The sequence below is a fragment of the Tetrahymena thermophila genome (genome assembly GCF_000189635.1).
Source record: "Tetrahymena thermophila SB210 genomic scaffold scf_8254544, whole genome shotgun sequence".
Taxonomy (NCBI): domain Eukaryota; phylum Ciliophora; class Oligohymenophorea; order Hymenostomatida; family Tetrahymenidae; genus Tetrahymena; species Tetrahymena thermophila.
The window spans coordinates 25,699-49,990 of NW_002476316.1; the positions used below are offsets into that span (position 1 = coordinate 25,699).

At 22.9% G+C, this 24,292-nt stretch overlaps 4 protein-coding genes across 4 annotated transcripts; 1 reads left to right on the forward strand and 3 right to left on the reverse strand. All coding sequences in view use genetic code 6, as the record gives it.

Moving 5' to 3' along the window:
• Window positions 1-305: 305 nt before the first annotated feature.
• TTHERM_01099060 (WD domain, G-beta repeat protein) lies at window positions 306-3,463 on the forward strand (the record flags this gene model as incomplete). The annotated part of the gene is made up of 4 exons (XM_001030322.2): window positions 306-722; window positions 892-1,212; window positions 1,541-2,798; window positions 2,859-3,463. 4 exons carry the CDS (start codon window positions 306-308, stop codon window positions 3,461-3,463), a joined length of 2,601 nt encoding a protein of 866 aa, XP_001030322.2.
• A 2,166-nt stretch (window positions 3,464-5,629) lies between these two features.
• On the reverse strand, window positions 5,630-6,148 carry TTHERM_01099070 (hypothetical protein; the record flags this gene model as incomplete). Its single annotated transcript, XM_001030323.3, has 3 exons — window positions 5,630-5,785; window positions 5,872-6,088; window positions 6,138-6,148. 3 exons carry the CDS (start codon window positions 6,146-6,148, stop codon window positions 5,630-5,632), a joined length of 384 nt encoding a protein of 127 aa, XP_001030323.3.
• Window positions 6,149-9,823: 3,675 nt separating this feature from the next.
• Window positions 9,824-13,027, reverse strand: TTHERM_01099080 (hypothetical protein; the record flags this gene model as incomplete). The annotated part of the gene is made up of 2 exons (XM_001030324.3): window positions 9,824-10,038; window positions 10,231-13,027. The coding sequence occupies 2 exons, from the start codon at window positions 13,025-13,027 to the stop codon at window positions 9,824-9,826; spliced, it is 3,012 nt and encodes a 1,003-aa protein (XP_001030324.2).
• Window positions 13,028-13,434: 407 nt separating this feature from the next.
• On the reverse strand, window positions 13,435-23,198 carry TTHERM_01099090 (hypothetical protein; the record flags this gene model as incomplete). Its single annotated transcript, XM_001030325.2, has 6 exons — window positions 13,435-21,798; window positions 21,851-22,163; window positions 22,216-22,344; window positions 22,396-22,623; window positions 22,695-22,862; window positions 22,915-23,198. The coding sequence occupies 6 exons, from the start codon at window positions 23,196-23,198 to the stop codon at window positions 13,435-13,437; spliced, it is 9,486 nt and encodes a 3,161-aa protein (XP_001030325.2).
• Window positions 23,199-24,292: the final 1,094 nt, after the last annotated feature.

The window sequence follows — 24,292 nt, forward strand, 5'->3', positions numbered from 1 at the left end:
TAAAATTTCTTTATTATCAAAAAAAAATTCTTTATATTAATTAAATGCAAATATCAATTTTATTTTATAAGTAATTTTTATTTCTTTAAAACTAGTAAATAATTTATCAGACAATCAAAGAACTAAATAAATAAACAAATAAATACATAACTAAACCTAACCAACAAATTGTATTGTTTTTAATTAAGTTATTATCAATTAAAAACGACTATCTATCTACACATAACTAAATAATCAAAATTAAGAAAAATAAATTATAAAAAATATAATAAATAAGACTAAAAGAGCTTTATCAAAATACTAAAATGATAACTCATCAAAGCAGCTTCAATTCATCATCAACCAAAAAATCAAAGAGGGCTTCTGCTCATGTTAGTAGTGGTGTTAACGTAAATCCCTTTAACCCATAGCTTTCAAGCGCATTAATATAGACAACATTTGGATAGCTTTCTTCTAAGTAATTAGTAGATACTCATTCACTCTTCTGCGCCAAACACAATCAAAAACCAATTGAGAAAGTATGTCTCCATCCATAATGTGAATAAGATATTCTGCTCTGTACTGAGTGTTTCTTTGACTACCAATCCCACATTTCAAATCACCGTGAGTATATTTTTGGGTATGTAGACTTTATTTAGCTTTGTAAAGAGAATTCCCTCAATCACCACGATGCTCTTCCTCAAGACAAGAGCTTTAATATCATCATTTCAGAGCTTGATTCAGTAAATTAAATTTTTAAGAATAATCTCAAATTACTACTAGGATTTATGAAGATTAATTAGCAGAAGAGCTATTTTTAATTATTTATTATCATTTTTTATCAAATATTCTACTTATAAATATTTTGAGATAAAATAATCAGAATAAAAAAAATAATTTTTTTAAACATAGAATATGGTTAAGTATAAAACTCATATTAGAAGAGAAGAAGAAAAAATAGATGCTGATTTTGACTCGCTCATTGAAAATGTAGTAAATGACTTAAATGACCTTAGAAATAAACTAAAAGAAAAACTTAAAGCCCATTAAGACACTTATTAAGGATTGTGCAATCAACTTAGAGAGTAAACATCTAGCTTGAACAAAGAAGCTAGTTCTAATCATAAACTCAACAATGAATATGATGTCTTTCTCAATAATCTGATTTCATAAAAGAACAATACTATAAATTTCAAAAGATTGATCACTAACTTAAAGCCCATCATCTTGAAGGTAAAAAAACATAATTTCTACTTATTCAATCAATTAATTAATTTATCAATAAATTTATAAATTAATTAAAATTTCACCAAAATTTTACAATTTTATTTTTATAATTTATTTCATGGTGCAAAATAAATAAAAAAAATTCTAGAATTCTAAATTTATTCATTTTGTAATTCATATCAATCAATTTCCCATCAAAATAAATTAATTAAATTTTGTTTTAACGACTACTTTTTTTATAGTTTTTAACTATTTTTTTGTATGAGGCAATATTTTATTTTCTTATAAATTTACACATTTATAAGTAGACTAATTTTTAACATATTTTTTAAAGTAATTATAATAGGAACCTCCTAAAAATATTTTGGGTCTAAGTAACTTCTAATCCAACAGATCAGAAACAAGCATAGCTAACAATTTGGTTGGTGATAAGAGCCATTAATCTAATACATTAACTAGTAGCTCACTTTTCAACACTTAATACTCCTCTTCATAATCTTCTTCATTAAGTGATAAGGGAGTAAACAAATTCTAAAAAAATCTCAAGGATATATTTAGTGAATTCTAGAGCATGACTACCTACAAGCCCTTATATCGTAATAAAGGAGAAGCCAACAATATCTATCGTGCATATTTAGCTGAACACCGCAGATAATACTTTTCTTTCTTAGAAGGATTGAGCGAATTTGTTGCCTTGCAAACAAATCCAGCTGCATAAGCTAATGGATAATTCAATGGTGTTAGTAATGTTGGTAATGTTCCTACAAGTATTATGGGTATTAACAATACCTTAACTAATACTAATACCTTAACTGCTTCCTCTTTTTGTATGTAATCACCTCCTAGCAAAAAGAATTGCAAAGCATGTTTTGGCAGCAGTAATAAAAAGTAAAACGTTGTCTTACTAAGCTCATTCACAAATTTCAACAATCTCTATACAAACTAAACTGTTGTTCCCACTGATGTGAATAACTAAGTAAACAATGAGGATGCTATTTATTATCAAAATTCTGGTTTCTCATCTTAAAATGTGAAGTTAGCTGACAAGTAAAAGATCGCCACTATAGATCATTTACAGACTGTCAATACTAAACACTCTAAAGGTATATTTGCTATTAAAGTCATTGATGCTGAAACTATAGTAACAGCTAGCAGTGACAGATCTGTACGCATATATAAAAATTTCGTTGAAGTTAAAGAAATTCCTTTCCAATATGATGCAACTTGCCTTTCAACACTTCGTAGCAACGAATTACTATTAGTTGGTCTCTACCAGTGCTTTGCAGTTGTTAACTTGAGTGATTATTCTATTGTTAAAATTGTTAACTGTGAGCACGAATCTTCAATCAATTAACTTGTAGGTTTAAATGACTCTCAAACTGTACTTACTGTATCTACTGATCCTAAGATTATATCTTTCAATCTTTTTAACAGTGAAATAACTCACCCAAAAAAATACTTTGAGCACAGAGACAGCATATATTGCCTTGAGCTTTTCCCTAATCAAAAGTTTGTTGCTACTGCAGGTAAAGATCGCTCAATCAAGGTCTGGAAACTTAATTTCTATAACAATTTCCGTTAAAATGCTTTAGGTAACTTATACATTTTTACAATTTTTTATTGAATTTAATAAAAATCTTTAATTTAAATAGAAAAATTATCCTTGGAACTCAGCTTAGATAATGCCCATACCACTGATGTAACTGCTTTGAAAGCTTGCATAAACTATGATACTATTTTAATTAGTGGTGCTGCTAATGGTGATATTAAAATCTGGGATACAGTTTTAGGAAAACCTTTGAAATTGTTTAGAAATAACAGTGGTTGGATTTTCAATATTATAACACTTGAAAGACCCCATCTTGCTAACATCATAAATGAAAACAGAAAACCTATTATAGATTCTTGGAAAGAAAATAATGAAAATATGTGCTCACCCAAAAGAAATTTCGGTTCTTCTTCTAAATAATAAAGCAATATCCTTGAAAACTTCTAATCACCTATAAGAGCTAATAAACTTACTAAAGCTTAAGTAGAACAAATTAATAATATTTCTTTCGTTACATCTAGCTTTGATGGTATGATGAAAGTCTGGGAAGCTTCTAAAGACGCTCCAGTCCTTTCTTAAAAGAGTAAAAATATCTATGAGTGCTATCCATTTGGAGGTGTTGGAGCTTACAAAACAGAAAACAAAATACATTTGGTTACTTCTGGTAACAGAGGTGATAATACCCTCAACATATGGGCTTTAAAATGAAAGAATATCATGCACCTTTACTGTTTAAAATTAACTACTAATTTGCCTAAACTTAATTTATAAAATAAACAAGCAAGCAAATAAGTTTGTTCTTTAATTGATAATATAATGCTAACAAACTGCTGAAAACATACACTCAGAAATATATATATATATATACATACTCACATTAATAAAATATATTTATTAAACATAAAACTATACAAATCCAATAAAAAATAAAAACTATAAATATATTAATAAATAAATATTTATTTGATTGTAAGTAAAATTCATACCATCATAAAAACATATACATATATATTTTATATATTACATCATTCTATCTTATTATTAACTATCATTCATTATCTTCGAAGATATTAGATCATTAAATTTATGTAAATTTTGATTTAAGGATAAATTAAATAAAACAATAATGTAAATATTAGTTAATGATTTCCTTATTTTGTTACATTTGCCAGTAATTTATCAAAGCATCTATAAATTTTATTAAAAAATAAATTATTTAAAATTAAAAAATACTTTAAAAATTTATTATTTTGAGCAACTTAAAAATATGAAACTAATTATTTCAAACCTAATTAATTTTAAATAAAAAAACTAAAATAATTATTTCAACTTGATATTTAGGTTGTGGTGATAAATTAAAACATTAATATTTCTTAAATTTATGTTAGAATTCTTTATTTTGTTCAATAATAATCTATTTAAAAAATAAATCCTAAATAAGTTTTCCTAGTTATCAAAATAGGATTTTTATTTTATTAAATTCCTTTAAAATGATATTTGTGAAAAATCAAAAATCAAATAAAATTTAAATTTTAATAAAAAGAAAAAATCTGAATTCTAAATATTCTAAAATTTATTGTTCTTATATTGAAAATTTAAAATCTAATGAAATATTAATATGAAACATAAATAATCTAACTCTACCTTACAAACTATTTAAAATTTATTAGCATTTTAAATCACATTTTATTCAAACAATTCTTTTTGCATTCAAAATTTTGTTTGTCTGAAATTTAAAAATCTACTAATATATAAAGTTTTTTGTATATCTATAAGAACATAAATCAATATTTTATTCCAATAAGCTCTATTGAATCTTCATTGATATTGATTTAGTTTTAAATGATAATTTAAACACATTTTCTTAGTTTTTTTAAGTTACCATTTACTTTTTATACCTTTAGCAGACTTGTAGGAATAAAGATTAATAAAAATCTCCATTTTAATTTTTAATATATTTTTAAAGTTTACTTTTATAAAAAAGAAATAGTTGTTAAAAACAAAAGTACAACAATAAATGCTATACTTAAAGTCTAGGACATGATGTAGACGATTTTTATAAAAAGAATTATATTTTAGCTCTGATTATCATTAAATTATTGGAATAACAAAGATGCTTATAAAATCAATAAGGAGATTGTGATTGATATTTTTTCTAATTTGTTTAAAAATTTTAATCGAAAAGGTTTTAGTTTCTAAATGGCAGAGTAGTAAATAAAGAGGCAAATAGTGAGTATTATTCCTGAAACAAATGCGTATTATTTAAATATAACACTTAAAGCGATTAGTAATGCCTTAATTATAAGCCTGATAAATTCCCAGTAAAACAATTTTCCCTTATACTCTTTGAAAAAAAATCCATACAAAAAAGTAACTTTTACTTAATTCAATTTATTTCTGCTAAAAAATAATAAAGTAAACATTGTTATTGGAATTAAAATAACAATTAAAATAAAAACTGGGATACTTATTTAGCGAATTTAACTCAACTAAGAACTTGAGGAGCATTCTAAGCTTAAATCAATTAAAGAGTAATATTCATCTTTGTATAAGTTCAAGCAAGTAAAACTTTCCAGGCATAATTTTAGCAATAAAGAATTAGACACAATAATGAAAATGTATTAGAAAGATATCAATACTCTATAAAACTATCTCTTTTTGTTTGAGTTCTTTTTAAAGTATGTAATGATTAATATTATTATTAAAGCAAATAAGAATAAGAAGATAGGTAATAAAAGATAAAGAGTAGTATTAGCAAACCCTATACTAGATATATTTGGGAAAAGCTAGATGATTAGGCAATTTACTGAAAGTATCTAAGAATTTAGAGGATCAACAAAAATTAAAGATATATTCTTTAAAGAATTGAATATATCAATTCTAGTTATGCCGTTTGAAATCTGATAAATTTAAAAATTAAATAGCAACAGCTTCACATAAACAGAAGGCAAACTTTATAGATAGAGGCTTTTTCCAATGTAAAACATATTCATTTTTGAGAGGTACTAAGCTAATATATGATTTTTCATGCTTTTAAAACTACTTAATAAGATTATTCCTAAACTCACTATCAACAGTGCTAACACAAAAGACAATTTCAAAGTATTATTTTAAACTGAACTGCACTTTGTACATTAAAAGTAGTTTTGCATAGAGTAAGAATCATTCCAATATTCTCCTTTAATATCACAATTCAAGCACTGAGGCCCAATATGTCCTTCGTAGCATAATTTATTTTCTAATTCTGAACCTCCGATACAGCTACTGGGAGAAATCGAGCATGGTATTATCTCTTCACTTTCTATAGAATATTACTTTCTCCAGTATCCTTCTCTTATTTAAGAGTAATTAGCATAACAAAAAGAAAAATATTAGTTATTACATATCTCGCATCTTCCTATGGGTTTATTTTAAGAATCTTTATACATTTTTAAGGTTTAAGATATTTCGCAATACTTGCAAAAAAAAATATCCTATTTTTAATTTACCTCAACTCTCTCTTGAGAGTCTAGACAAATATTTGATATACAAAAATTTTTAATAATATCAATTTAATAATTTTAATCCATTATTTTAAGTTCAACTTACTAAAAATCAATTTTATTATATGCGTCTAAGAAAATAAATAGATAAGGGAAATGGATACTTAAAATAGTATCACTCTAAAACCCATTTTATTTGTTTAAAAAGTAATACATATTAGAAGATTCAACATTTTTATTGTCTTATGGATAGTATTAATTGTTTATTAAGAATTAAAGACCAATAATATAGTTCATTCCTCTTGTTAGGAATATAATAAATTGTGTAATATCTATTTCTTTTAAAAATAGGTTTGTATTTTGAAATTAAGGATTATATTCATAAATTTTATATAAAAGTATTTTTTATACCTAAAAACTGTAGTTAGGGCCATATAAGGCAGCTTTATTTTTGTAAAAATTAATTTTTTAAATTTCATTTAAATTAGACTAATCTGAAATATATAGTGCTCCACCAATATAGCTAGAACAAAATTTGAATTCAACATTTTCAATTTAATATATTTACCCACCATAGATGCAGCCACCAAAATACAAACTAGTAAAATTTGAAAAAGTGCTACTTCTTATTGTAATTTTTGTTTCTTTGTCTGATTTTTATAATTAAAAGCATCCTCCATTAAGAGTAAATGCATTTTTTAATGTTACTTTTTCTATTATTAGCTAACTTAGGTCCTTTGCAACTAACAATCCATATTGATTATTATTAAAGTCAATATCAAGATTTTCTAAAATGAATTGATCAACATCTAATATTATAAATAAATATGGCAAACTCTAATTTTGATTAAAATATCCTTAATCATTTTATTTCTATTGAGCTAAATAATTGAAATTTGAGATTTTAACTTTCTTAACTTAATTAAATCTTAATAATTTATTAAGTATTAGAGAATGCACTATGCTAAAATTATTTATCTCTAAAACTTAACATGAGCTTAAATCTAATATTTAAGATCCAATTTAACTATTTTTTACTAAAAGGTTATTAATTTATAAACTTGATGATTAAATGGTTATTAGTTAAGTTTAAAAAAACTGATCTTCAATAATAAAATAATCAAAAATTATTTTATTTATTGATTCTAAATTAACTAATGTATCTGTAATAAGTTCTGCTTTACTTATCTTAAACTAATTTATTTAAACATTTTTGCATTCCTTTATTTAGAAACCCCAAAGAAAACTTCTAAAATTTTAGATTTCAAGTTAATTTATTAATAAATTTGTAATATCTGTAATAGTAACCAATGCTATATTCGAGTTATCTTAAGAGTTTGTAAAAGAAAATTTATTTATTTCAATATTATTTTCGCCTTCATTTTAAACTTAATATTTATTTTTTGTATATTTTTTGTCAATTGTAATTGATAAGACAACAAAATTCAATTCTTAAAAATCAAAAACTCCAATTTTCAATTATTAATTGACTATAAAATGGATATTTATTCCCCAATTAATTCTTTACTTTTGAATAATTTATGTTTTAGAAAGCGTTATTTATTAAATAAAACATTATTTTGTACACTAAAATTCAAGATTAGTAATAGGATTTTCAACTTATTTAGCCTCAGTTTAAATAATAATAATAATTATTTCACTAATTTCTAAAATTGTATCTGCAAAAATTCTAATTACTAAATTACCATCTATTGTATTAATTACTAATTACTATATAGTTACTTAATTTCCTATTATTTGTACTAAGCTTTTATCTTAGATATCTTACTACAATTAATTTGATTATTCATATTAAGAATTATTTTTTTCAACAATTGAGCTTTTTTTATTATCTAAAATAGCTGCATCTATTATTAAATATTTTATACAGATCTAATTAATTTAACTAAAATCTATAAGACTATTCTATAATTAAACAGAAGTTTTTTATATTTAAATATGATCTATTTCAAGATTTTATGTATTAAAAATGGAAAGAAAGGCATATTTATTATCAGCTAATTGGATTTCGCAAGATTAAATATTTATTGATTCTATTTATATTTTTTATACATTTTATATAATTATATTTGTCCTTAAATTTATATTATAGAGATTTAGCTTAAATGATAATATCTGCTAATTTTCAATTAAAATTGAATTATCTTAGCATTTATATTGTATTTACTATAATTATAATTGATCCTCTATATCTAACTAGCAATTTGTTGTTTCGCCTAAACACAGTTGAAATAGAATAATCATTATAATTATATTTAGCGCTTTAAGTTGTTAAATGATCATTTAAAATTGTTATCAAACCTTTATTTTTTACTATTTCTTAATAAATTGTTTATCGATTTGTTTATGTCGTCTATTCATAAATAAGACAAAATTAATTATTCTCAAAAAAGAAATAGAAAATTTAATAAAAGAATTGATGAATATTAATGATTATTTTATTAAATAAGATATTTTTGTTTATAATCAAATGATATAAATAACATTTTTAATAAATTAGGTACCTTATTTTAAGTTTTAACACTACCTTATCTTATTCTAAATTTTTAATTATTCTTTTATGAGTTTTAATAATTTCACTCTCATCGTCTTTTTTGTAAAGCAATCAATATTTATAATAAACAAAATCTATTTTCAACCTTAGGACAAAACATTAAGCACAGATTAAAAAAATAACAATCTCATTTTAATTTGTGAGTATTATTTTTTTTTAATGATATTTTATTTATTTATTTTTCCAAAATAATATAATAAGGCTTCAAATTACTAAAATAAAATCAATTCTATTAAATTTAGATAATTTACTTTTAATTAAATTAATTTTATCAAAAATAAAATAATTCTTCTTAAAATTTATAAAAAATTATTTATTAATCGCTTTTTGTCAAGTTACTTTAATTTAAATAAATTTGTAATAGTTTTGAATTTTAATACAAATTACTTATTTCCTGATTAAATAAATAACTAAATTTTAAATGTTGTTTAGGTTGGATAGTTTATGCATTAAGTATTATCCATTCATTATAAAAAAAATATATATTAATAAGTAAAGAAATAAAAAAATTATAGTCAAAATAAGTTTAAAATTTTTGATTTTATTTATATAAAATAAAAGTATATGGTGTACAACCCTAATAGGCAAACCTCTTGAATTGGGTTGGGAAATTTACATAAAAGTTAAGATTTATTTTTAAAAGCCACTAAATTGTAATTATGATTTTTATCAAAGGTATTAAAAAATAATTTTAAAATTTAATCTTTAAAATTTTGAAAAAAATCTTGAAATAATTATTCTAAATTTTGCATTTTAACTAAAATAAATCTGTAAAATTTTTTTTACATAAATTGAAAAAATTAACAAAATTTTGAGGTAAACTTGCTCCTATGTGCAAGCAAAATTCGAATTAAACTTCAAATATAATATTTAAAAAATTTATTATCCTATAATACAAATTTTTTTATAATATTAATTTAATTAATTATTTAAAACATTTTAAAACTAAAATCATTTTCTAAGTAGTTGATAATGATGTGAAGCATTGACTAACTGTAAAACTTTATTTTTTCAAGAATATAACTTTTTTTCTTCAAATAACTGAAGACAATTATCTTTTTACTATTATTTATTATCTTCTGTTGACATAAGAATATCGTTGACTTAGAATTTTTTTAATAAAAGTGGTTTTAAATTCAAATGCATTTATCCAAAAATCATCAAGGATATTGAATCCCATATTATTTCTTTTCTAAAATTGTTTTTAACTTAACTATTCAGCATGCCTTTATATAATAATGCATAATTAGAATAACACTTATCTTTGGTTTATATAGCTTTTATTTACTCATCAAAAATATTCAGGTTTTTTAAGGAACGAGTAAATTAATCTAAAACTTTCACATAAGCTTAAAATTTTCTAAGATTAAGCAAATTTTTAAAAATATAGCCTTTTATTTTAAAAATATCTAGCTTACATCTCTAAAATCTAGTTTCACTGTCAAATACTAACTCAATTTTCAAAGACTATAATTCATTTTCATAAAGATTTTATATTTTTGAGCAGATATTAATTAATCTATCATAATTAAAGTCGATTGAATAAACTTAGTTGCCTTGAAAATAGATATTAAGATACTTTTTAAGATTATCATAAATAATCATAAAAGAGTCTTCTTTGCTGTTTCTGTCTCTAAATCTGAGTTCAAATCTATCAAAATTTTTATAACTTTACATTATTTTTAACAACTTTTCATGCGTATCAGCCTTGTTTTTATCATCATCTATATTTAAAATTAGTACTTTTAAAATTCTTATTTTATCAATATACACATTAACAAACTTAAAGAAAGATTCGAGCTAATATTCATTGATAATTGTATCAAAAGAATTAATAGAATATTCTTAATAAGTTTAATGAATGATGATAAAGTGATCAAATACTTAATCCTGATTTGAGTCTTAGCAGTCAACTCTTATATTAAATTAGTTTTCTGTATTTTTAGAAAGATCTAATGTTTATGTTTTTAATGAAATAACTTGTTCCTTTCCAATGTTTTTTATTATTTATAGCATATTACTTATATTTCCTAAATTATTTAAACCTTAAAATTTTAAAAAACCACTTGAAAATTTTTTTTGCTATTCTTTAAATGGAAGCAAATTAACAATATTTTAAATGCTTTCTTACAGTATACTACCCTTGTATATTCCTTCAATTATTATTTATAAAGTAAGTAACTCTTTAAGATTAGACTTAATAAATCTCATTAGTTTTGGAATCAAGTCATGAAGACTTAAAGAAAATATTTTTATTTTTATATTTTTGAGATACTTAGAATTTGAAAAGAATTTTAGCAGTTAATCTATCTAACCATCTGCAGTTTCTGCTTGCAAAATAATGTCTAAATCATGAATTATCGTAAAATCTCTGATTGTAACTAATTGATTAAAAAACTCGGGGTTTTTGTTCCTCATGTTTAACTTGAGTGATATGCTTTTCAACTTAGAGTTTTATTCATAGCAGAAAAAGTGTTTTGTTTGAATTTCAACATTTTTTAATTATTCTTATTTCTCTAAATTTTATTGAACTTATTCTTGTTGTTCTTTAAGTATTTTTTATTTTGCTTCTGTTTCTAAAAACAAATTCACTGAATTATCTTTAACTTAATACTTTTTTTAATCGTTTTTGAATATATATTGCATAAAGTATGACTGATTCTTTAAAATATAGTTTAAATGGTATGCTTAATGAGCCAACTCTAGATCTTATATCATCATTAAATACTAATTGTTTCTGAATCTTTTTACTGCTGTGACTATTTTGTTATCCACAGATTTTATAACTTAAATTTGTTGCTAAGTAAATTATTATTTTTGTTAATTCTATTAAGATGACTAAAGTGATGACCCTTGTTTAGTCTATTATATTTCTTTTTAAGAAATTGTGCTAGGTTATATTTGCTAATTTACTAAAATTGAAAGACTCAATAAATTTTAATTCCAAATATTTTTTAATTTTATATCTTATTATATAATAAATAATGGGGCAATAATCGTAAAATGATTTATTTTATGATTAATTTTAGAAAAATCTATAATTTAAGTATATAAGTTTCTGTTGCTTATCCTAAATGAAGTATTTTCAAGATTTAAATGCAACTTATCAGTTATAAGCCTATATTAACTTATAAAAGGTTAAACAAAAGACCAGTCCAGAGGTTTGAAAATGTTTTTTTGTTATTAGTCTTCTTTGCTATGAATAAAAAGATTTCTTGTTGGTAGTTGATATTCTAACTTGATATCAGAAGATTCTATTAAAATAGATTACTTTTTTTCCAAAATAGCATCTAGAATCGGTAAAATGACTCTGTTAATTTATTACGATGTAGCAAATTTCATTTTAATGGATGTATAGTAGCTAACTTTTTCTTAAATCCATCTCCATAAATCTTTCATCTCCATTACATCGCAATCCTCTATCAAGCCAGGTTTAAAAAAACTTATATCTAAATAAAAAAACTTTTCTGATTTAATCTAATCAATCATCTTCTACAATTCAGTTACTTCTTTTTATTATTTTTTTACAATTAAAGGCTCTCTGAAAGATAAATGTAGATTTTATGTTTACAAAAGAAGATATTTATTAGACTTGCAGTTATTAAGAATATATAAAATATCTTCTTGTGTAAGTTTTGTATTCCAGCAAGTAGAAATCATTATTACTTATTCCATGCAGCCAATATTGTTTAATACAGATTACTTCCAATCTTTTTTGATGTCATTTATTTAAAATATAAATGAAACATGCAACAAACCTTTTATTTTTTCTTCTACTAAATTAAATATAAGCTAGTTGTAATGTGTATCTATTTGGTACTTGTAAAAGAACTCTAATTACTTTATATCCTATTATTGTATTATAATAAATTCTTCAATTATTTAGAAAATATCTTCTCCTATTTCATTTTCAAAACACAATTAAAAAAAATTTTCACTCATAAATCTCAAACTAAACTCTTATTTAACTCCTTTTAATTCGAATTTAATTTATTTTAACAAATTATATGGTCCTTCTAAAATCTTTTGTACTATTTCTTTAACAAACATAATATTGTCTCCTAACTATATGTGAAGTGAATCTCCCATATTCACCCTAGATTGAGAATAATAATGCTGCAAGTTAAAACTATTTATTTGATCATCATCTTGTAGCTAAACTAATACAAATTTTTCCACCTGCCCTTCATTATTTTCCTTAATTGTCTTCTACATTACTTTTATGAAAAGATCTGTATAATTTATTACAAAAGTTTTCTTATTATAAGGTGATTTTTACTATTTTTTATTAATTTAAAAGGTTTGTTTATATTCAATAATACTTTTGAATATGATGAAAATAGCCTAATTAAATAAATAGCGCCATAGCAATAAAAAATACCTCCAAAATATAAAATAAGTAGAAATAATTAAAAAGAGGAAGGAAAAATATCTTAAATGAATCTGATTAAATTTATATTTTATAAAATATTTTTTTTTAAGATTTTTAATTTACATAAATTATACGATGCATTTTCTAATTATTTATTTATTTAATTAATTAATTAAAAATTTTATAATAAAATTAATTTAATTTTAATAGGATATATTTTTTAAGGAATTTAAAAAATTTAGAATCACTCTCATTTAAAAGGACTCTCACGAGAAGCAATTGCTTTTAATTAGAGTAAAGAGTTTTTAGCGTTGGTATTTGAGGAAGATCTCTTGTCTTATCTCTGCGATTTTGATCCACTCATAAGACAATTTTATTACTGTTAATTATTTATCACATAAGAGTTATTAACATTTGATTCCTTTTCACTTGCTAGATCTTGCTTAGAATGAGTAAAAATAAATGAAGCACTTGCCTTTTTTTAGCCAGATGGAGGTAATTTTGTAGCACTTTTTGAGAGATTTATGTTATTCGTACTAGTATTATTAGAGTTATTAATAAAATCAGATCTATGAGCATCACTGTAGTTGTCATTTAAGAAATACATTTATTAGTATCTGTTATTTACTTTTTCATTCTAACTATTTTCATATTATTTTTCTAAACCACTTATAAATCTCTAGAACTATGGTGAGTTCTCAATGAAGTCCTACTAGTTGTATGACATTTCAGGAGTATAAGGTCTCTCCATAGATACTTTAACTTACTCTGGAGGTTCATTTACAGAAATTATTGGAACAATTTACTTGCTTAAAGGGCTTTTAAAAGGTGATTAAGTATTAGAAATTTACTTTGGTACATTCTATTATTATTCTGAAGATATTTTTTCAATTAACTAAGCATTATATTCTTTTAGTTGTGCGTTTTATTGTGTAATTTTTTCATTTTCAGCCTTTAGTTGTTTGTTAAGGAAATTTAATTCTTCATTTTCTTTGATTAAATTAATATATTTTGCTGAATAACCTGAGTTGTATTATTTAATTTTTTCTTCGTACTTCATGTAAATCTCATCATTTTTCATTTGCAAATCATCCAAATTCTTACCTAAGCTATCTTTAAGTTACTCATTTTCTTCTTATAATTACTTGTTCTTGAGTTAGAGTTCTTTAATCATTTCCATATGTTTCTCTATCAAATCATTCAATTCATGATCTTCCTAAATTGAGTAGATTTCTTACTTAAATCCACTCTTTGTCTCTTATCTTTTGACACTGTTGGGAGATTTTTTAGATGTGCTTAGAGTAGATTTTTTATCATTTGGAGTTACTTATCTATTAAATGGAGATGTATTAACTCCTCTACTTGGAGTCTAGTTCTACTAATAGTTATATTTCTACTGTTTAGGAGTATAATTTTTGATTTCTTCGAATGTATTTGACAATTTATTATCTAATTCTTCTTATTTTATTTTATTGTCTAGTTTCTAATTAAGTGACTTATTTTCTGATTCTAATTCAACAATTTGATGTATTAAGATTTCAATTTCTTTTCTTAGTGAATTGATTTCTTCATAGAGTTAGTCTTTCTCAGAATTAACTTTTTCTATTTCAAACTACAATTTAATGATTGTTGCTTCGTTTTAAGCCATTTATATAGCCCTTGATCCTCCAAAATATTATTGCAAATTTTCTTGTTTATTATTTTCTTTTCTTTCAGTTGCTATTTACTCTGGGATAACCTCAAATGTATTTGTAGTTAACTGAACAGGAGCAGTAGAGTTAAAATTAGTTATTGAAAGTTCTGTACCTGCTTATTAATTAGATGGATTAAGTTGCAAAGACATCTAAGTATTTTGATTTTTCCTTGCTGAAGATTTTAAGTTCATTTAATGTTGCTACTACATCAATGAAAATTCTATCTCATTTTGTTAGTTTCTCATAATATCTAATTACTTTTAAAGTTCAGTAATTTAGATTTTCTTACTTTCGTCTTCTTGTCTTACAATATTTAATTCTTCTCCAAGTTAAGCTACTTTCTTTTAAAGATCTTCATAAGACAATCCGTAGTATAAATATTGTTAGCGAGCTGAGTTAGATGCTTAAACTGCTGCTAAAGCTGCAGGGTGTTTTTCAAAAAATGATTCTTACTAAGGAATTTCATTTTAGTAATTATAGGTTGTGCTATCTCCACATACCTCTTATGTATCTAAAGGAATAATACTTGATTCATTATTCAAAATATTTCTATCTTTTAGAGTGTGTCTATCATCATCTTCATCTTATCTATCTATCTTACTGTTATGGTCTCTATTTTAACTAAATATCTATAATCTCGAAGGGCTAGCAAATTGATCAAGCTAATTTTGCAAGTTATGAATTTCACTCATCCTTAAATCATACATTTCGGATAAAACCTAGAATTTTTGTTAGTTTTTCTCAAATATCTCAGTCAATTCTTCATTTTGATAAATTAATTCTTGATTTCTCTTAGAAATTTCTTCTATCCTATTTATTAAATCGTCATTTTTAAGAAGGTTTTCTTAATATTTTTCATCAATTTTATTTTTTTGTTAAATGAGGTCGTTGATTTCTTATTCTTTCAACTTTATAATTTTTTCTTTAACTAAAAGTTGTTCATGCAAATCCTAAGCTTCGTAATTTTGTTAAGTTATATAATCGTTTTCTGATTCATATTTATTTTTTTATCCTGAGCTTTGCAGTTTCTTTTGCTCGCTTAGATTTGCCTTATGCAGAGACTAGCGTAACCCTGATAGCTCTTCTAGGAGATTTTCATTCATTTAAATAAGTCTAGATTTTTCTATTGTGAATTCATTATATAAGCAATTCTTTTAGTTTGAGAGATCGTTTAAGATTTCATTTTTTTCCTTAAGAATTTTTTCAATTATTTCATTTTTTTCTGTAATTATGCTCTAAATTTATTCAGCATTTTATAATTCAGTTTATTCAGACTTCATTTTGAGGAGATCAAATTATTCACTGAACTATTAAACTAAGTCATTTCTCATGTGGTTCATTTGCATCAAATGATCTTATTCTTTTCTTTATATTAATTCATTATTCTTCTAATTTGAGTCTTTGATTTCTTAATCATAATTCTATTTTAACTACAAAATCTCTTCTTTTAGATTTAAAAGGAGCTCTTCTTTCATTTTTAGCTCTTTTAAAAGAATATTATCCCTTTCCTATTCTTTATTTCTCTTTTCAGCTTCAAAAATTTCACTGCTTTATTTATTACTTACTTTTAATTCCTCAATTTGATTCTTCAAAGTTAACATTTTTTCTTCACTAATTTTATTAATATTGTCTATTTCTTGTTGCTTTTCTTATAGTTATTTTAATGCTGTTTCATATTTTTCTTAGTAAAACAATGAATCAGATTACATAGCTAATCTATTTTCTGTATCTTCAATTTGTTGGCAAACAGAAATGTATTCTCTATCTCTTTTCTCGATTTCTGATGATAATAATTCATTTTATTTAACTAATTTGTCAATAGTATACTCTAAATCGTTAATAGTTTATATCATACTCATTTTGTCTTCGTTGTATTTGTTTAATTTACTTTCTAGCTCTTCAGCTTAAATAATTTAGAATTTTTATTATTCTTTTGTTAGCATTTCTTAAGAGCTTCTCAAGTCTTCAATTTTTTTACTTAAGCTTTGCTCTTATAATTTAGTTGCTAGCAATTCAGCTTCCTTTTCAGACAATTCTCTTTCTTTATCTTATAAACTTTAAATTAATTCTAGCTTAATCCTATTTGCTTCTTCTAATTATTCTTAATATACTGATTTTACATCATTTTCTTAAGTTTTTAACTGTAAAGTTGTCATTTTATTAAGTAATTCAACTTCTTCTTAGAGAACTTTTCTGTCTATTTGCAACTATTCTAATTCTGCTTTGAAATAATCTAATTCTTGCATCAATTGTTCCTTTTCTTTATTAGAACTTTCAATTGTTTAGAGTAATAAAATTTTTTCACTTTGCAAATCCTCGAGTTTTTGTGTTTCTATCTAACTTTGTTAACTGAGAGCATATTTTTCATTTTCTTAAGTAAGATATACTATTTATTCCTATAAATCTTGTAATCTAACTTCTAGGTTTCTATTTTTTTTTTTTTCTTATTCTATTTTTTCGTTTTACTTTAGATCGTTCTCATCTATGTCCTTTTTCAGATCTTCGATTTATGCAGCCAGAGTTTTGTTTAAAGTATTAGCTTCTTTAATAATTTAATTAAGATCACTCAATTAAGTGCTTCTAATGACTTCTTATTCTTGCATATCTTTTAAGAGAGATTCATTTTACTAAAGTTTTTCTAAGTTTTTATTATTTGTTTCTTCAAGCTCATAATATTTTTCCATCAAAGAAGTGAATCTTTTCGTTTCTTCTCTTAATTTATTAGCAAAAATTTAATCATTAACAGATTTTAATTCTTCTATTTCTGTTAATGCTTTAGAAACTTGCAATCTAAGCTATTCATTTTACTCTTCTAAGTTTTCTTTACATTTTTTGAAGTTTTATTTTTCCTTTTCAGCATTATCTTTAATTTCATTTATTTAAACTTTGTATTGTTATTTTTCTTATTAAAATGACTCCTTTAATTTTTGTTATTCTTCTTGCATCTCATTATATTCACTTAATGATTTATTCTTTATATTTGCTATTTCTGCCTCTAATTTAATAATTTCTTATTAATTTAGGTTCAATTTTTACTTTAAATCTTGATTTTCCTTAGATAAATTTTGTAGATCGTTTTCTTTTTCTTGAATCTAAAAATCTTTTTAAAGGCTATGCTTTTGATGTTTTGAAGCTTCACTTTGTTTTTCATTGAATTAAACTTCTAGTAATTTAATCTAATCTTTAAGCAAGACAATTTGAGACTGAAGTTGCTTGATTAACTCATCTTTTTGTTGACATTCTTTTTCAAATTATTTATTTTCCTTTAAATTTATCTCGCATATAACTAATTATTCATTTATCATGTTTATTTAATCAACATTTTCTAAAATTAGATTTTCTTTTTTTAACAATTCTGCTGTCAGTTTTTCTTCCTTTAGTTAAGCTTCTTTTAATAATTTAGTGAGTTCTATTATTTTCTATTCTGCATTTTCTTTTTCAGCTATAGTTATTTATAATTTTATGCTATTCTCCTATACTTCCTACTGATTTGTTTCAATTTTTTTAGCTTTCTCTGTTAATCTAAGCTTATATTCTTCTATTTCTGTTTATTTTTCATGAAGTGTTTATGTGGAAATTTCTATTTATTTTTTTAAATTAATATTTAATTCTTGTAGATCTTGCATTTATTATTTAAATTCAGATTGTAAACTTTCCTTTTCTTGATTATATTGCTCCAACTCTTTTCTTAGTTAATTTATTACTGAATCTTTCTCTTGAATTGCATTTTATTCTTGGTATTTTTCATCTTCAATAGATTTTAAATTTTCATTGAGATTAGTAATTTTTTCCTCATAATGATTTTACAATTCTTTCTTTTCATTAATAAGATTAATCAAATCTGATGATTAACTCTTAATTACTTATTATTATTCATCAATTTTTTGCTGAAGTTTGCTACTTTCTAGATATTATTCTTCCAATAAATCTTTATAATTTTTTTATTATTATTAAGAAATTTCAAGCTAATTTTATAGTTTAGCTTCTGTTTCTTCTGATTCGATGAGCTTTTAACGAATTATTTCAAACTCATTAATAATATTTGTTAAATTTTCTACTTCTTTTATGTGAGTAGCTATGATATCCTCAGATTCTTTTAACTAATTACCCTAAGATAAGATAAATTCCTTAAGATTAGCTATTTCTTATTCATATGACTCTTATAATTTTAGATATTTATCACATTAATTATTTGTATCATCAAGTTTTTATTAAAGCTACTCAACTTATTATTTTGATTATTAGTAATTTGCAAGAACAACTTAGTTTTCTAAGGATAACTACTGATACTATTCCTAAATTTCTTTATTTTTAGATATGATTTCATTCAGAGAGTTTTAATAGTTTTCAATATTTTCATTTAATAATTCTATTTATTCTTATTTTTCTTAATTTTCTTAATTTGATTACTTCACTTTTTAATCCAAATCATTAATTTTATCTTCATCTTATTATTAATTAATTTAATATGTTTCATTTAAAAATTTTATCTAATTCCTCAATTCATCTAATAATTTTGAGTGATCCAACTAAATTTCATCTAGTTACTTTTTGTGTTATTAATTAAGCTAATTATTTTTTTCCAAATATTATTATTTTTCTAATTCTAATTAAGTTTTATATTCTTAGTTTTAATTTTAATATTTTATTATGCCACTATTAAGTTGAGATATTTCTTCTTCTTATTTTTGTAATAATGCATTCTATTTTTGAGCTTCTTCTATTTAACTACTCAAATTTTGTTTTGTAAAATCTAAATCAAATTAAAGCTACTGCATACTTTTTGCCATATCATCTATTTATCCTTAGTATAATAAAGTAAGGTCCTACTTTTATAGAGTCATTTCTTATTCTTTTTGGAATATTAGGTGAGCCTTTAGCTCTTCTAACTCTTTTTGATAGTTTATCTTGAGTTCATTTTCTTAATTTTAGAGCAGCAATATTTTCTATTCATACATCTAAATAGATAAGTCTTGCTAACCTAGCTGATCTGTTATTTATTCATTTTTATTTTAAAGAAGCTCAATCTAAGTTTTAAAGCTTTTAATTTAGGCTTAATTGCTTGATCTACTCTCTTCTAATTCACTTTAAAGATTTAAAATTTGACTATTTAAGCTATTAATTTGCAAATTTAATTTCTTATCATTTTAATCTTTTTCTTATTATTCTGTAAGCTTCAAATTCTCAATTTCTTAAGTGAATTTTAATATATATTGTTAATTTAAGCTGTTCAGCTCTTAAATTTATTGGTTATATTAAATTTTTTAGGATTCTAACTTTTATTCAGATTGATGATTTAAATCTTATATTTATTTTTCTAGATCATCCAATTAATTTTACATATCCTCTATTTCTTATTATTTTTGTTTTATTACTTGGTTCATGTACTCAAATTTCTTTTAAGCTTCTTCTTTGAATTCAGAGCTAGAATCACTTAAGCTGGTTATCTAATCTTTTAATTAAAGTAATTCTTAGTGCTTATATGCAATTTACTATTATAAATTGCCTATCTCCTGTTTATAGTGAACTTCTCTTTCATTTAATTATTTGCATTTGATTGATTCCTCAATAAATTAGCTTTCTAATTAACTATTTGCTCCATTTAATTTTGCTATTTCTTCTTATAGCTATGAATTCAACTATCTCTCTTCATTTAGGATATTATTAACATTGTCTAGATTTTATTGCATTATTATTATTGTTTATTTGATTTCTAAAACTGACTTCGTATATTCATTTTCTTTCAAATTTCTTTCTTCGATAGTAACTTCATACTTTTCTTTCAACAAATCCTTTTCTTCAGTTAAAATTTAGATTTCGTTGAGCATTTCTTCTGTCCTTTAAGCTAATTCTTCCATTTATAGCATAGTTCCTTATTATTTTTTTTATACTTCTTCATATTTAGATAATAAACCTTCTTTCTAAGCTCTCATTTAAGCAAGAGTCTCTTCTAAAACTTTATTCTATGACATATAGTCTCTATTATCCTATTCAACTTCTTCAACTTTAGCTTAAATTTACTAGTAATTAAACTCAAATTTATGTATAGATTCTTTTAGTGAAGGAATTTGAGAGTTTTCATATTATATCTCTTGTATTAGTGAGTTTAATTTTTACACTTCCAACTCTTTCAAAGAAAGTAATTCCTTCATTTAAATAAAGTCAAATTAAATTTTTTCATATTTTGCGTTTATTAATTCTTTTTCATGGTAATCTGAATAATTTTTTTCTCTTAACTCTGAAATTTAAATTTCTAATTCTTTAGTCTTTTGCTGTAAAAGTTAATTCTTAGTGAGACCTTCACTCTTTGAAATATTAAGTTTCTAATGTAGATTGAAATTTTTCTCTCTGAGATCGTTATTTTCATAGACTAATTCATTTATTTTTTTCTCATTTGCATTTATTAACTATATTTGGCGTAGTATTTCATTTTCTAAAAATTCTATTTATTCACTTTTTTTACCGCTGTGAGAATTTCCTAGTTTTTAAGAGTAGTTTGAAGCTGAGAGATCATTTTCAGGCTATATTGACATATATAGTTATTAATTAAGCTCCGAAATTAATTTATCTTTGCTTTGAATTATATCAGTAAGGTTATTTATGCTTAACTCATAATTTTTTTTGATTTATTCCAATAAGACATTTTATTCAAATTAAATATGACTATCTCTAGAATCTCCTTAGTTAGATTTGCATTTCTATAGCAGGTCACTTTCTCTTTAGATTTAAAGCAATTAAGATATTTTTTTGTCTTGAATCTTGAATTGTAACTCATATTCTTTAAGCTTAGACTCATTTTCTAGCTCTTTTTGTTATCTCTTTTGGATTTCTTCTTAAAGATCTCTAACTTCTTTATCAAAGCTGTTTATTTGTTAGTCTAATTAATCTTGAATATCTTTTTCTGATTCCTTCTTGAATTTCTTAAGCAAGAAAAAAAAATTAGAAATAAAATTTTAGAAAATTCAAATTTACCTGTGTTTAATTTAAGCTATTTCGATCTGAACTCTAAAGTGCTTCTTAAATCTCAGAGTATTGCTGCTTTAGCTCACTATTTTAAGCTTTTAAGTCATCTATAACTACATTCAAAGCTTATATTTGAACATATAATTACTCCTCTCTTTGTTTCATTATTTTTAACTTTTGCTCTAAATCCTTAATATTTATATCTCTAGTTGCTATTGTAGCTTTCAGGCTATATATCTCTTTTTATAGAGAGCTGATTTATTCATTTTATTTTTTTTGTTAATTATTTTGCAAAATAAACTCATTTATTTGCTTGCTTATCCTATTATTAAAAAAAACTCTGAATTGATATTTTATTTTAATAATTTATTTACTTTTCAGTTAAAAGCTCATAAGAGGAATTAGCACTTGTTAATTTTTGAGATTTTAAAAACATATCTCTCTCGTTTGAGAAGTCCTATGTGACTTATTTAATTTTTTAAAGCTCTTATTCAAAATCTTTTCTGTTAAAAAAATATATATATATAAAAAGAAAAGAAAAAAAATATTTTTACTTTAGCTACTCTAATTCAAAATGAGTTGTTTCTATTTCTTTGTTATTCTTCTTTGTTGCAGATGAATTCAATGTATTTTACTCCCTATTCTCATCTTATTATTGCAAAGCATCAATTGATTTTCCAAATTTATTATTTATTGGGATGTTATAAGTAAAATTGCTATTAGAGCTATTTTAATTGTAGGTATTTGCATTCATTCCTTCATTATTACTACCTTCGAATCCACTTATAATTTTTTTAATTTAAAAAATAATTGCTATAAGGTTTCTTTATAGGTATAAACAAAAGTATTTTACTTTAAAGAGTTTAAGTTGCTCATGTAGACGTATTTTGACTATTCTTAAGATATGTACTCGTTAGATATTTAAGACATTTAGAAATTCAGCAATACGCGAGGCACTTCAGTATCATCTTCAAGAAAGTCTCCATCATAATTATCATCCTCAGGGTCAAAAAGAGTTATCCTTGTATTTTATTGATTAATTGATTATTTATTAAGAGCTACAATAAATTTACCATCTTTTGACAATTTTTTAATCTGAAAATAACTCCAATGGGAAAGTTATACTGCCAATTAATTCATTTTTTGTATTAACAAAAAACAGATTTAAAGAGTCTCCATAAGAATAAATAGGAATTTCAAGAGAAACTTTATGAAGAGAGAGAACATCAAGTTCTAGGTCATTAATGCTAACCCTACATTCAAAACTGCTTTATATTTTCTTATTATCAAATTAGTAATCTTCGATTGTTAAATACATGAGCTACTTAGGCGAAGTGTAGCTCTTTTAATCGCTCATATCTCCCTAAAATATACTATTAACCTTAAATAATAAATAATTGATTTGCTTGTCCTATAACTAATTTTGTATTGCTTTTTTTGTGTTGACAATATTCGAAAATTGACTTTTCTACTTAACGACTTGTGTTTATCAACTTATTTTGTTTGATTATTTAATTTAATTTTTTTTAGTAACTTGATTTAATTACCAAAATATATGTGGATTAATGAATTTTGGTGAAAATCCTTATTTAAAATAAAAGAAAAAACATTTAAAAATCAACACGACTAATTTATATTTACATAATAAAATGATAGTAAAGTAGGGGGAAATGATATTTTCAAAATTTGTAAATTAGATTGATTTTAAATTAAAAATATTGGTCGTTTATAAATAAATATATTTACATGGTTGTTATTCAATTCTAATAGATATTAACTGAAAATTAAATAAATGTAAAATCAAACTAATAGGTATAAGGTAAACAACATATTTACTATTTAACATTAATTTAGCTTTAATTATTTTATTCATTATTTCATTTATATATATCAGCTATTTTCCCGAGATTAACAATTTTTAAAATAAATAAACAAATTTTTTTTTCATTCAATTCATTTAATATATTATATTATTTATATTAAAAAATTGTAAGATAATGAAAAATATTTTAAATAACATTTTTGTTAAATTCTGATTAATTCATAATTTATTTTATTTTTGAAAAAAATGTTGAATTAAGTTTTTATATGCTTTATATTCTAACATTTTTAAATTTACTATTAAATTATTAAAAGCTAAAATAATTGCTTAACATCTAATTTTAAAAAATCAAATTTATCATAAAAAACTCAAAGAATTTATTTTTTTAATTGCAATTACTTTTAAGAAAAAAAACATTTTTTTTAATGTTGAATTTTTAATTAAATTTTTACAATATTAAATATATCTAATTTGTCAATGTTACAAAGTATGAATAAAAGAAATAGAATAGGAAAATGAAATCATTCTAAAAATTAAATATGAGAAACCTAAAATATTACCATAAAATTAATTAACACACTGATTTTAACCATTGCATTAATATCAAATCATTTGCTTAAAAAATGTAA